This window comes from Staurois parvus, unplaced genomic scaffold (genome assembly GCF_062004578.1).
Source record: "Staurois parvus isolate SC_StPar_1 unplaced genomic scaffold, SC_StPar_1.0 ptg000221l, whole genome shotgun sequence".
In the NCBI taxonomy this organism is placed as follows: domain Eukaryota; kingdom Metazoa; phylum Chordata; class Amphibia; order Anura; family Ranidae; genus Staurois; species Staurois parvus.
The window spans coordinates 1,745,865-1,760,213 of record NW_028318017.1 but is presented as its reverse complement, the minus strand read 5'-3'; the positions used below and the strand labels follow the sequence as shown (position 1 = coordinate 1,760,213).

The window sequence follows — 14,349 nt, the reverse complement described above, 5'->3', positions numbered from 1 at the left end:
CCAATTATTAATCCCCTTATTAATGCCTTGTATCACATGCCCTCAGCGTCCCGCTCTGTATTGTTCCAATTGTCCCCTGTGTCACTAGGCCAAATGGTCTAATCAAATTACTCTGGGCCCCCCTCCCTTCCGGCCAGCTGGCTGGGAGTTCTCTGCACACCTCCCAACTTGCTTTTCATCTATGTAGACATCATCCCTTCTCCCCAGGATGTCCCTGTCACCAGCCTGATTCTCCCTGGGGTCTAGTATTCCCTTCTCCCTCCCGGTTGCCAAGGCGACTGGGGAGCATCCTGCAGCAGTTTAAGAGGCTGGTGCTGGGTGCTCCGGCCTCATTCCGTTGTGCAGTCATCAAAGGATCTCAAGCTATGGTGAGACCTTTGTGACTAGACTCTGCAAGCCCATCCCAGCCTCACAGAGACCCCACAGGAGGTAAGAGACAACCAGAGAAAGCCTGCCTGTGATTGCGAGAGACCCCACAGAAGGGGGAGAGACTACCACAGCCCGTCTGCCAGAGCCAGAGGCCACCCGCCTGGTCCGGACTCCACAGGTACCTGCGTTCTGCTTCTACCCCTGGGAGACCAGGCACCCTGTTGGATCTGTGAGTACCTGCTTCCCCACTGTGTTACCTGAACTGTTGCGGTGGTGACTCCTTGCACCCCCTCCTGTGTCGGACTACCCCTGTTACAGGGACACCCCCTTGGCTCTCCTAGTGGACTATAAGTGGGTGGGGCCCCCTCGTTACCATTTAGTGGCAAATCCACCCTCTCTGCCACCCTCCCGTATTGAAGGACTGCCGTCTGTTTGTCTCAATAAAGCTTTGTGCGTCTGTCATCCACTCTGTGTGTTCTGTCCTGCCTTTCCTCCGTCACATACTGGTTGGCAGCAGTGGGATCAGGACACTGAGGAGATGGCAGACTGCGAAAGCCAGCGGATGCAGGAACAGGCCCGGCCCAGCGAATACAGGAAGTGGACTGTGGCATGTCTGCAGGAGAGGGCTGAGGAGCTGGCACTTTCCTGGAGGGGCCTAGCCAAAGAGGATCTGATCACCGCCATTGAGGAGGTGGACCCCCAGGATGCCCCAGGAAAAAGCAGATCAACCCCAGCCTCCCCAGCACGCAAGGATCCAGGGCCCAAGAGCCCCTGGCTTACTCGGGTGGAGGAAGAGATGGCCCTCCTGGGGTCAGACGCTACAGCAGAGGGCAAGCAAGAGGCTATCCGGAGGGCGCATGAAAGAGAGAGCCAAGGGAGCCACTGTGACCTAAGCTGCCCGTCCAGCCCCAGGGCCACAGGATACCCCCCTCCCCGGGTCAGCCGCAAGAACTTTAAACCCTTCAACAAAGCCCCCGGGGATGTAGAGGGGTTCTTTCAGGATTTGAGCAGCAGTGCCAGCTCATGGAGGTGCCAAGCACGGATTGGATACGGCACCTCGTGGGTCTGTTAGAAGGGGGTGCAGCTGCGGCCTACCGCACTCTAGACTATGTGGATGGCCAGGATTACGCCCGGGTCAAACAGACTGTGTTGGAGTATTATGCGGTGACCCCAGAAGTGCACCGGGTGCGCTTCTGTGACCTTCCCTGCCATGAGGAACCGTCCTATAGGATGTATGCACACAAGATTTCACAGTCCTGTCGGAGGTGGCTAGAGGGGGAACAGGCCCGCACCGCAGAAGAAATCATCCAAGCATTTTTAAAGGAGCAATTCTACAACCAATGCCCAGTGGAAGTGTGCGGATGGGTAAGAGAGAAAGCCCCTACCACCCTTACAAAGGCCGCTGCCCTGGCTGATGAGATCCTGGCCATCAAGCCACACTGGAAACAGCGGGCCCCTGAGCCATCAAGGGCCCTGCCCCCCACCACCTCTGCCAAAATGGGCCCCCCACCTACCACTGCCAATCCCACAGGGTCACCACCTAGAGCCCAGTTTGCAGGGCCCCCCATGGAGTGCCGCTGCTACGGATGCAACCAGCCAGGGCACCTCCAAGCCAACTGCCCCATCTCTCGAAGCCGGTGCTTCACCCATCTGGTTCACTACCTGGAACTCCATCCCACAGAAGAACCACTGCCCCCGCCTCCCAGTGAATGGATGAGCCCCCCAGACGCCAACCAACCCTGGGGGGGTTTACAGTGTCCACCCCCCGGGGGCTACATACTCCACCCAGAAACAACGCCACCTGCAGGCCGTGCGGGTAGACGGGCAACCCGCCACCGGTTTTTGGGATACGGTCCCATCGCTGATCCCCGAGTGATCCGGACCGGAAGCCATCAAACCCGGCCCTGGATTCGCCATCGAACTGGCAGGAGGAGCCAGACATCACATCCCCAGGGCATCCGTGCGCCTCGACTGGGTTCGGGGAGCAACAGTGCCAGATCAGCATCATGGGCAGCCTCCCGGCGGATGTCTTACTCGGCAATGACCTAGGGGAGCTACGATGCCAGTACGTCGGGGCAGTGACCTGGCGCCAAGCAGGTCGAGGTCCTCTTACAGACGAAGCCACCACAGGACCTTTCCCCAGCATGGACTCGGTGAGTGAAACCCTACCTGACTCAGACCTTCCCCTGACCTGGGATCAGGAGACCTTTAAGCGGGAGGTAGCCACAGACCCCACCTTGGCTAAGTTTAGGACCCAGGCCGCCGCAGGGTGGCAGGAGGGGGATGGGGGCCAGCTTTGGTGGGAGCAGGGGTTGTAATGCACAGCAGGCCCAAGCCGCCTGGGTCAACCCTCTGCTAGCCCCACACAACTGATAGTGCCCAGACGGTTCTGGTTCCCGCTACTCCAGATAGCCCATGACATTCCAGTAGCTGGCCACCTGGGTAAGAGGAAAACGGGGCTGCGGCTGACCCAAGCCTTCTACTGGCCAGGTATCACCCATGACGTAGCCCACTTCTGTCAGACCTGTGACATCTGTCAGAGGAGGGGATGCCAAGAGGCCCACCCCAAGGCCCCACTCCACCCCTTACCCATCATTGACGAGCCCTTTCAGCGGGTAGCTGTAGAGATCCTGGGGTCCCTGGCCCGGACCAGTAAAGCCGGCAAGCGGTACATCCTCACGGTAGTGGATTACACCACCCGCTACCCCGAGGCTGTCCCCCTGTCCAGCATCTCCGCCCCCAAAGTAGCCAAGGCCCTAGTCACCGTTTTCTCCCTGGTGGGTTTCCCTAGCGAGATCCTGACGGACCAGGGTACCCAGTTCATGTCCGAGGTGGTCCAATCCCTCTGGCTCACGTGCGGGGTATGGACCACTCCCTATCACCCCCAAACCAATGGCCTCTGCGAGCGCTTCAGTGGCACACTGAAGAGCATGCTGAGGTCCTTTGTTGATGGGGAGGCAGACTGGGAGAAGCTCCTTCCACACCTGCTGTTTGCATATCGGGAGGTACCGCAAGAGTCAACGGGGTTCTCCCCCTTCGAACTCCTGTGCGGGCAGAAGGTCCGCGGTCCCCTATCCCTGCTCCGGGAACATTTGGAAGGGCAGATAGAGGACACGGGTACCCCCGTCGTTCCCTGCGTTCTCGAGCTACAGGAAAGGCTGACCCGTTTGGCCACCATGGCCCACGGCCACCTCCAGGCAGCCCAGAAACATCAGAAGGTCTGGTATGATCGCAAGGCACATGGCCGCGAGTTCACTGAAGGGCAGCAAGTGCTCAATATAGTCCCCAACCCCCAGAACAAGCTCCAGCACATCTGGGAAGGACCCTACAAGGTCCTCTGCAAGATAGACGAGATTAGTTACGTCATTGGTCTCGACGCCCACAACCGCCAACAGCACACGGTCCACATCAACATGTTGAAACAGCACCATGACTGGGCTCTGCCCGTGCTCACTGTCTGCCCCGCCTCCACGGGTGGAGCAGACGAGGGAGCCCTGCCCGATCTCCTGCAAGCCACTAAGGTCACCACTCCCCTAGATCAGATTCCCATGGGGGCTCGGCTGAACCCCCGCCAGACGGCCCAGATGCGGGCCGTGATAGTGGACCGGGCCGTCGCCTTCTCGGCCACCCCAGGCCACACCGGGTTAGCCCTCCACCACGTGGAGACCCACAGTCAGAAACCCATCCAGCAGGCCCCATACCGAGTCCCCAAATCCGTGAAGGCGGCCATCCGAGCAGAACTCTCCGAGATGCTCCAGCTGGGTATCATCCGACCCTCCCGCAGTCCTTGGGTCTCCCCGGTGGTGCTCGTGCCAAAGAAGGATGGGACCACCCGCTTTTGCGTGGATTACCGGAGGTTGAATGACTACACTGTCAGTGACGCCTACCCCATGCCCCGCAAAGACGACCTACTGGACCGTCTGGCTGAGGCCCGCTACGTTAGCACCCTAGACCTCAGCAAGGGCTATTAGCAAATCACCCTCACAAACAGGGCGTTGAGTGCTCTGCCTTCATTACCCCGTTCGGCCTGTATGAATTCCTCGTCTTGCCCTTTGGCATGAAAAACGCCCCCGCCACCTTTCAACGGGTCGTGGACCAGCTGCTGGAGGGATGCCAAGAGTTCGCGTGCGCTTACCTAGATGACATAGCTACCCCTGTTACAGGGACACCCCCCTTGGCTCTCCTAGTGGACTATAAGTGGGTGGGGCCCCCTCGTTACCATTTAGTGGCAAATACACCCTCTCTGCCACCCCCCGTATTGAAGGACTGCCATCTGTTTGTCTCAATAAAGCTTTGTGCGTCTGCCATCCACTCTGTGTGTTCTGTCCTGCCTTTCCTCCGTCACACTCCCATTTCCCTTTCTATGTCTCAGCACATCTCCTGCAGCCTATTAGCACCTTTGAATGTCTCACTCGTCCTGCAATAACACTGATGGACCTCTGATGTCTCTCCTGTCCTCCAATGAAACTGATGGGCCTCTGACATCTCCCCTGTTCTCTAATGATGTTGATGGACCTCTAATCTCTCCCCTGTCATCTGATGAAGCTGATGGACCACTGATGTCTCCTCATCCTTTGATGAAGCTGATGGACCACTGATCTCTCCCCTGTACACTGATGAAGCTGATGGACCACTGATCTCTCCCCTGTACTCTGATGAAGCTGATGGACCACTGATGTCTCCCCATCCTTTGATGAAGCTGGTGGACCTTTAATGTCTCACTCATCCTACAATAACACTGATGGACCTCTGATGTCTCCCCTGTCCTCCAATGAAGCTGGCGGACCGTGAATGTCTCACTCGTCCTACAATAACACAGATGGACCTCTGATGTCTCCTGTCCTCCAATGAAACTGATGGGCCTCTGACATCTCCCCTGTTCTCTAATAAAGCTGATGGACCTCTAATGTCTCCCCTGTCATCTGATGAAGCTGATGGACCTCTAATGTCTCCCCTGTCCTCCAATGAAGCTGATGGACCTCTAATGTCTCCCCTGTCCTCTGATGAAGCTGATGGTCCTCTGATGTCTCCACATCCTCTGAGATCCACCAGTGAATCTTCACTGAAGGAAGGGGGATCCAGGAGTGAACATTCACTGAAGGAAGCGGAGATCCAGAAGCAAATGCTCACTTCGGGAGGGGGAAATCCAGGAGTAAATGTTCACCATGGGATGTTCAATGAAGAAAGGGGGATCCAGGAGAGAATGTTCACTAATCTCCCTCCCCTCTAACTGGCATCACCCCCTGTGCCGATCCTAGGTGTGCTGATGGGCCCATGGCATGGGTGTGTAGGGGGACCCACTTTTACCAGGGTGTGTGAGGAAAACCCCCATCACTGGACTGTGCAGGGGGACCTACCATTACTTATGTGAGTAGAGGAACCATTACTAGAGTGTGTGTGAGGGACCCACCATTACCAGGGTGTGTTCGGGGGGCTTGCCATTACTGGGGTGCGTGGAGAGACCCACCATAACAAAGGAATGCAGGGGAGTCAACCATTACTGGGCTGTGGGGGGGACCCTTTTAAACAGAGGAGTGTGGGGGAGCCAACCATTACTGGGGTGTGTGAGGGGTCCCACCATTTTTGAATAAGATAACACTGTGTGGGACCCCCAAACATTAGTTCATTTTTAAAGTGGAGTTCCCCTTCATCTTCATACTTCTCCTAATGCTGGATGAGGGTCTGGTATGAATATTAAAGGGGAAACCCACACTTTTATTTAGTTTTGAAGCAGAGTTTTCCATTATATTGATGTTAGACAGCACAGTTGAGCTGCACTTTTACTGCCCCCTATATCTGCAGAGGCAGTGAGCAGTGTGTACACATATCACAGCAGTGATGGTTGTTTTTGCAGTCACAGCAGGAATTATCCCTGAGGTGTCACTTTTGGTGGGTGTATCTCCTGCTGAATGTTACCCATTGAAGTGAATGAGGCAGCTCTGTGACTGCCCAGCAGGTGCATGCAATGCATGTGGTTGCAGCACACTAGTGCGGGGTTCAAGTCAGTGGTGAGAAGGTGATACAACTCCACCCCACCCATCACATGATCTCTGAGGAATGATCTGAAAACAGAGCACCCTTCACAGAGGAAAGCACACTTGTCTAAAAATAAGGAATTCATTCATAATTAGTGTGATACCGGTCAGCAGTGTGCTGAGGAGCATGACACAGGAGGACTCAGGGAGGGCTTATCAAGGTGCGATCCTCCATAGGAACAGGCAGGACATAGGAGGGCTGAGCTATATGAAGGTGGGACTTGGGAGAGTAGGGCTCTCTGGGTGTGGAACTTGGGAAGTTAGGGCACTATGGGTGTGGAACTTGGGAAGTCAGGGCTCTGTGGGGGTGGGACTTGGGAGAGCAGGGCTCTATGGGAGTGGGACTTGGGAAGTCAGAGCGCTATGGGTGTGGAACTTGGGAAGTCAGGGCTCTGTGGGGGTGGGACTTGGGAGAGCAGGGCTCTATGGGAGTGGGACTTGGGAAGTCAGAGCGCTATGGGTGCGGAACTTGGGAAGTCAGGGCTCTGTGGGGGTGGGACTTGGGAGAGCAGGGCTCTGTGGGGGTGGAACTTGGGAAGTCAGGGCTCTGTGGGGGTGTTACTTGGGAAGACAGGGAATTCTGGGTGTGGAACTTGGGAAGTCAGGGAACTATGGGTGTGGAACTTGGGAAGTCAGGGCCTTGTGGGGGGAGGGATTTGGGAAGTCAGGGCTCTGTGGGGGGTGGGACTTGGGAAGTCAGGGCTCTGTGGGGGGGTGGGACTTGGGAAGTCAGGGCTCTGTGGGGGGGTGGGACTTGGGAAGTCAGGGCACTGTGGGGGTGGGACTTGGGAGAGCAGGGCTCTGTGAAGGTTGAATTTGGGAGAATAAGACTCTGTGGGGGCAGGACTTGGTGAGCAGTACTCTGTGGGGGCGGGATTATGATTAGATTTACTATTCCATTCATTTTCTGCTCATATTAAACTGGAATTCATATTTAAAGACGTGAAGTATGGAGCAGAGAAATGAATAGACCTCCCAGCAATGTTATTACCAGGCTGCAGCTAGGGGGAGCTCTAATGTCACCCCAGCAGAGTGATCCCATCTAGCCCACATTAACCCTCTCACTGCCAGAGCTGGTTTTGCAGTGTGTAGGAGTCTGGGATGCGTTTTGTTGCGGTTGGGGAGGGGTTATGAATTGTTTCCATTCTCACTGTAGAATGTGCTGCAACAAAAGTGACATGAAGGCTCCTCCCACACTGATCCGCGGGACATGTATGACTTTTTGCTGCATTTCTGCCATGTTTTTACCGTGTTTGCATTGCACTTCTTAAAGATCACGTGACTCAAAATCCGCACCAAACCCTCACCATGGGGGCATTGTTGGTTTGTTCTGCGGCGTTTTCCATTGATTTCAATGGGGAGGGGCGTTCTTGGAGCGTTTTATTACCACCCCAAACCTGCACTAAAGATGTGACAAGCAGGACTTTGAAAAATGCAGCGGCTGAGTGTGAAGAGTTCCAGGAATACACGGTCACATGATGTTCTTCTACTAACACAAACCTGGGAGAACACCGGATGGGGTGACAGCAGAGTGACTGATAATGACACACATTGAGCTGCCGATAAAACTTCATTTCCAGAGTCCCCCCACAATACAGGAGGGGGCGCTATGTACTGTGGGGTCTGGGGGAGGGAATCCGGGAGGGAAATGTCATCTGCAGAACATTTCATACTCTGCTCTAGATTTATAAATGTCAGCGACGTGCGATGATTGACACCCCCTTACCCAGATAATGGGGACTTGTAATCTGACAGATTCACACAGGAATTGTTCATTGCTAAAGGAGCCCCGAGAAACCTTTGGAGGACCCCTGACTGAGAAAGGCTGGACTAGGCAGTCATATATTTCTGTCCCCCTTGGTGGGAGTGGAGGTGACCCCTCTATAAGGATCTACAGTCCATACACACCCAGCACAAGGCCGGGGTCACACTACCAGACGCTTCTCGGGGCTGCAGTTCCTCTGAGCTCCACAAGGTGGGGATCTCACTTCTACCCAGACAGGAAGTCTCTATGGAAAACAGGAAGTGATGTCAGGTACAGACAGGAAGTGATGTCAGGTATAGACAGGAACTATAGAGATGTTGGTGGAAATGGCAGCAGAGGAGGTAATAAGATGTTATGTTCTATTTACACCCAGTAACCCCCCGTCATGTCCGTCCTCTTCCTCCATAGTCATGTCTGTCCTCTTCCTCCATAGTCACGTCCGTCCTCTTCCCCCATGGTCACGTTCGTCCTCTTCCCCCATAGTCATGTCCGTCCTCTTCCTCCATAGTCACTGTGACGTCTTTTATCTCCAGCAGATGATGATACACACATATATAGTGTGGGAACCCAGATTAACCCCTTCAGGGGCAGAACATCCCCCACTTCCAGGGCCGGAACATTCTCCTCATTGTGGAGATCTGTCACCTTCTCACCTCATCAGTCTATACTAATGGATTTTATTAGCTGTGGAGGATGGAGAATCTTATGACATCACACTGACCTCACAGCTCCTCCCCCAAATGTCCTTCCATCCAGAGTCAGAGAATCCTATGACATCACACTGACCTCACAGCTCCTCCTCCCAATGTCCCTCCATCCAGAGTCAGCGAATTCTATGACATCACACTGACCTCACAGCTCCTCCTCCCAATGTCCCTCCATCCAGAGTCAGAGAATCCTATGACATCACACTGACCTCACAGCTCCTCCTCCCAATGTCCCTCCATCCAGAGTCAGAGAATCCTATGACATCACACTGACCTCACAGCTCCTCCTCTGAATGTCCCTTCATCTGGCTTTTTTCTGTTCCTCTTAGGATGTGGGGCCCCTTGGTATCCTCACATGTAAAGTGGGACTGTTGGTCCTGCGTTGTATGTAATGACATCAGAATGCTGCAACAAGCCTATACCCTGCGTAGTGTGGGGGTCCTGTGGGGGGGAATTATACCTCAGCCTGAAGTGGGGCTTTAATAAAATGGAGACCTGAATGGAGAGGTGAGGAGGATTCTGGGAATATCATTTGATGTGACTATTTGTGTTCAGATGTAGAGTTTTCCTCCTGTGAAGTCTGGAGATCATATGACATCACATTGCCTCCACCTCCCTCCCTGATAGAAGAGAGAAAGAAGAAGAAGATTCTAGAAGTCACCAGAGAGATCACTGAGCTGCTGACAGGAGAGGTGAGCGGTGCCGGGAATTCTGGGACATTCTCCAGTAACAGACAAGGGATGTGTCTGGATGGTGACTGTATCATTGTGTGTGTCAGGTTCCTATAAGGTGTCAGGGTGTCACTGTCTATTTCTCCATGGAGGAGTGGGAGTATTTAGAAGGACACAAGGATCTCTACAAGGACGTCATGATGGACAATCAGCCGCCCCTCACATCACCGGGTAAGAGGAGACTTTATTGTAAAGGAGAGAGCAGTACGGAGGATCCACCTAGATCCCCCATCATCTGATAAACACATAGAAACAATGGATTCAGTCAGTGTGTGTGTTTCCTACAGATGGATCCAGTCATGGGAACCCACCAGAGAGATGTCCCCGTCCTCTGTATTCCCGGGATTCCACACAGGAAGGTCACACCATCCCTCACCATCATCAGGTAGATGAGGAACAATCACTGATAGTATCATTAGGATCTGTACATTATCTGCATTGTTACCATTGATGTCATTTTTATTATATATTCAGAGTGGAAACCTGAGAGATCCTAAAGTTGATATCGAAGAGATAAAAGAGGAGGAGGATGAGGATGGGGGGATGGAGGAGTCAGAGCTTCTAAAGGGACACAAAGATCTGTACCAGGACACCATGGTGGAGTCATCCAGCTACAGGAACCCACCAGAGAGATGTCCTCTGTATTCCCAAGATTCCACACAGGAAGGTCACACCATCCCTCACCATCATCAGGTAGATGATGACAATTATTGGTAGTTGTGATTTATACACAGCATGTTTGTTACAATGAATGTTTTATTATATCTTTCAGAGTGGAATCCTCGGGGATGATAATATTGATGTTAAAGAAGAGTATAAAGAGGAGGATGAGGAGTATGGAGTGATGGAGGAGTTTTCAGAAGGACACAAGGATATGATGGAGCAACCTAATACCAGGAACCCACCAGAGAGATGTCCCCGTCCTCTGTATTCCCGAGATTCCACACAGGAAGGTCACACCATCCCTCATCATTACAAGGTTGGTGGGATGGAGTATCTAGAACATGAACTGTGGAGATGAAGTGTGGATTGTTTTATGTGAAGTCATAAAATTGAAGCTTATGTCTTACAGATGATATTTTCTCTCATTCTCTTGGTTTAGGGTGAAGATCTGATAGATATAAAAGTTGAGGTGAAATCAGAAGAAGAAGAGGCGTATGTGAGGGATGATCAGCAGTCTATGGAGGAGGATGGAATAACGGGGACATTTATAGAGGAGGACACTCCTACAGAGATCAGCACAGGTGGGTCATGAACACTAAATCCATTCCTCCCCCCATACTGCTCACTGATTGGTCCAGAGTAGGGCGGGGACTGGGTGATATCAGCCTGTAATCCCCTGGTCACTTTCCTGAGCTGTGTTCCCCGTCCTGTCTGATGTGGGTGAAGTCCTGGTTTGGGGGAACCAATCAGCTCCTGTTTAGTAATCCTAGAGGCTAGCCTGCAGTCCCCTCCAAAAGCCCCTGTCCCAGTTGGGTCTGTCACTGTGGGAACTTACGTTTCTGCTATGCTCGGGTGTGAATGGAATGTGCTTGGGGCTTTATAATCCCTTTGCCGTTTGCTTTGAAGTAGCATCATGTTTCCAGGAAGTCATGTACAAAGTCATGATGGAAGTCACCCTAGTGTAAACCAGGGATGAGGGGGGAATTGTAAGCTCCTCATAGACCAAGCTGCCTGATGTGGGTGGAGTCCTGGTTTAGGGAACCAATCAGCTCCTGTCTAGTAATCCTCTTTGTCTTTGTATTTTAGTCCATGGCCGGGAGATGAGGAAAACCTCCGAGGATTGTCTCACTTTGTCTCCAGACTGGAAAGTAGAAGATGAGGACATCACACAGTATAGTCCAGGAGAAAACCCGGCTCCCTCCAATGTCCATCCGGCACCACCCAGTGTAGATGGACCATCGGATTCCTTGTATCCTGAGGAACCTCAGACTGTGCGGGACCGGGCTTGCCTTCCAAGAGAGAAGAGCTTCTCCTGTACTGAGTGTGGGAAATGTTTTTCACGAAAGACCAATCTGTACACACATCAGAGGTCTCACACAGGGGAGAAGATGTATTCCTGTCCAGAGTGCGGGAAATGTTTTTCAGGCAAGTCCAGTCTTTACACACATAAGAGATGTCACACAGGGGAGAAGCCGTTTTCCTGTCCAGAGTGCGGGAAATGTTTTTCTCAGAAGTCCAATCTTTACACACATCAGAGACTGCACATAGGGAAGAAGCCGTATTCCTGTCCAGAGTGCGGGAAATGTTTTTCAAGGAAGTCCAATCTTTACATACATCAGAAATCTCACACAGGAGAGAAGTTGTATTCCTGTTCTGAGTGTGGGAAATGTTTTTCACGAAAGTCCAATCTGTACACACATCAGAGGTCTCACACAGGGGAGAAGATGCATTCCTGTCCAGAGTGCGGGAAATGTTTTTCAGGCAAGTCCAGTCTTTACACACATAAGAGATGTCACACAGGGGAGAAGCCGTTTTCCTGTCCAGAGTGCGGGAAATGTTTTTCTCAGAAGTCCAATCTTTACACACATCAGAGACTGCACATAGGGGAGAAGCCGTATTCCTGTCCAGAGTGCGGGAAATGTTTTTCTCAGAAGTCCAATCTTTACACACATCAAAGATGTCACACAGGAGAGAAGCCGTATTCCTGTCCAGAGTGCGGGAAATGTTTTTCAGATAAGTCCAGTCTTTACACACATCGAAGATGTCACACAGGGGAGAAGCTGTTTTCCTGTCCTGAGTGGGGGAAATGTTTTTCACAGATGTCCACTTTTTACTCACATCAGATGTCTCACACAGGGGAGAAGCAATATTCCTGTTCTGAGTGCGGAAAATGTTTTGCAAAGAAGTCTAATCTTTGCATACATCAGAGATGTCACACGGGGGAGAAGCCGTATTCCTGTCCTGAGTGCGGAAAATGTTTTTCACAGACATCCAATCTTTACACACATCAGAGATGCCACACGGGGGAGAAGCCGTATCCTTGTCCTGAGTGTGGGAAATGTTTTTCACAGAAGTCCATTCTTTACACACATCAAAGATCTCACATGGGGGAGAAGCCGTATTCCTGTCCCGAGTGTGGGAAATGTTTTTCACGGAAGTCCCATCTTTCTAGACATCAGAGATCTCACATGGGGAAAAGCCACTTTCCTGTCCTGAATGAGGGAAATGTTCCTCACTGAAGTCCTATCTTCCTTTAGATCGGGGGTCCCACACAACTTTGGTGGTGTATTAGTGTCTTGAGTGTGGAAAATGTCTTCTAGATGAATGTTGCTGGACATCCCAGCTCTCATGTGGGGAAGAAGCACACCCTGATATACACCTCAGATATACTCCATGGCTGATCTTCATCATGGAAGAAACAGTTGATAAGGAGATGAGAGGCCCCCAAAGACATGGATGAAGTGCAGTAAATGTCGGGGTGCAGAGTGGTCAGTAGATCCTGGAAATGAAGGACACAACTGTCGCAAAAGCGCGCATCAGAGATGGATGTAGTTTAACCATTTTGGTTTCAACCTCCATCTTGGCGAAGGAACTAACCATCCTGAAATATATTTTCCCTCATCCTCCCCCCTTTCCTCTCTGTTCAGCCACAGCGACATCTGGTTGTGGGTCACTGGCAGGCTAGAGCAGCAGGGGGCCCAGAGCTACAAAGCCCCCCAAGAGAGACAGAGCCCATCTGCCCAAAAACCTGTGTAATCTCTCACCTCGTAACAGAGATAAGGCAGCTTTTCCAGGACTTGAAAGAGGTTTTAACCTCATAAAACCTAGCAGCGTAGGTGACAGAATTAAATGAACATTCCTCAAATCAGTTTTTATCCTATGTCTCATATCTTGGAATATGAGAGACATACATAAAAGCCAGACATATCAACGGATGGCGATGAGCAGGCAAATTGTTTAGTAGGTCACTCCACTTGTTTCGCACGCTCAGGGAAGCAAAAACATAGATCTCGTGAACCTTGCAGCATATAATTTCATACTTCATATCTAAATAATCTTCAGACTTGTCTGTGTAATAATATGCCTGCGAGGGGACTACCGCTCGTGCAGCTGAGAAGTTATAGACCAGAATATGAATTAAGATGTTGGTTCTAAATTAGGGTTCTGCCCGATGAACCCTCCCTAAACAGAGCATTGGTCAGTTACTTAGAGCCACCCCCCTGCTGGGACATTTTAAAAACAGGCTAGCAGGCCTCAGTGAGTTAAGTTAAAGACATCTCCTATCTTTCCATCGTAACATATGGAGATCAAATCTCGCTTCTGCTCTGCAACTTGGATATGCTGACCCAGGGCTTTGGCAAGTACTTTAACTTTTCCCTTTTTCTATTATATCTCTTTGCTGTGCTATGGTTCTTTGTGTGTGTGTGTATATATATATATATCTTAGTTACATCTTTTTTCTGTAAATATTTTTATTGCACCTGTTTGACCTTTTAGTAATAAATCTTCCTTTCTGAAAGTGTTGAACTGTTTCTATAGCTTTTAATTGCAATTTACGAATCCCTGCCTTTTGAAGAGATGCTACTGTTGGTTTAAACCTCAGTATAACCGGCCTGCGGACCGTTTTATACAGACGATTATTTCAATCATTATAGTGTTATACTGATAACGCAAGTTTCCTCCTGTACAAAAGGAGGTGGTGGCAGTGAATGGTTAATTGCGTGATTAACCTGACTCAGTAACAAGCGCATTCAGGCTGCAGGCACAGATTGTAGTCCATTAGCTGGAAAATCGCTGTG

At 51.5% G+C, this 14,349-nt stretch overlaps 2 protein-coding genes across 2 annotated transcripts in view; both read left to right on the top strand.

The window, feature by feature from the left end:
* LOC149460747 (uncharacterized) overlaps positions 1-14,077 on the top strand; it is a 159,673-nt gene extending 145,596 nt beyond the window's left edge. The window contains exon 9 of the mRNA XM_089679231.1: positions 11,577-14,077. Coding sequence (XP_089535357.1) covers positions 11,577-12,789 — 1,213 coding nt within the window. The 3' untranslated portion in view covers positions 12,790-14,077. The remainder of the gene's footprint in view (positions 1-11,576) is intronic.
* Positions 10,305-10,922, top strand: LOC149460748 (uncharacterized). The gene is made up of 2 exons (XM_089679318.1): positions 10,305-10,586; positions 10,710-10,922. Exons 1-2 carry the CDS (start codon positions 10,359-10,361, stop codon positions 10,860-10,862), a joined length of 381 nt encoding a protein of 126 aa, XP_089535444.1. The 5' UTR covers positions 10,305-10,358; the 3' UTR covers positions 10,863-10,922.
* Positions 14,078-14,349: the final 272 nt, after the last annotated feature.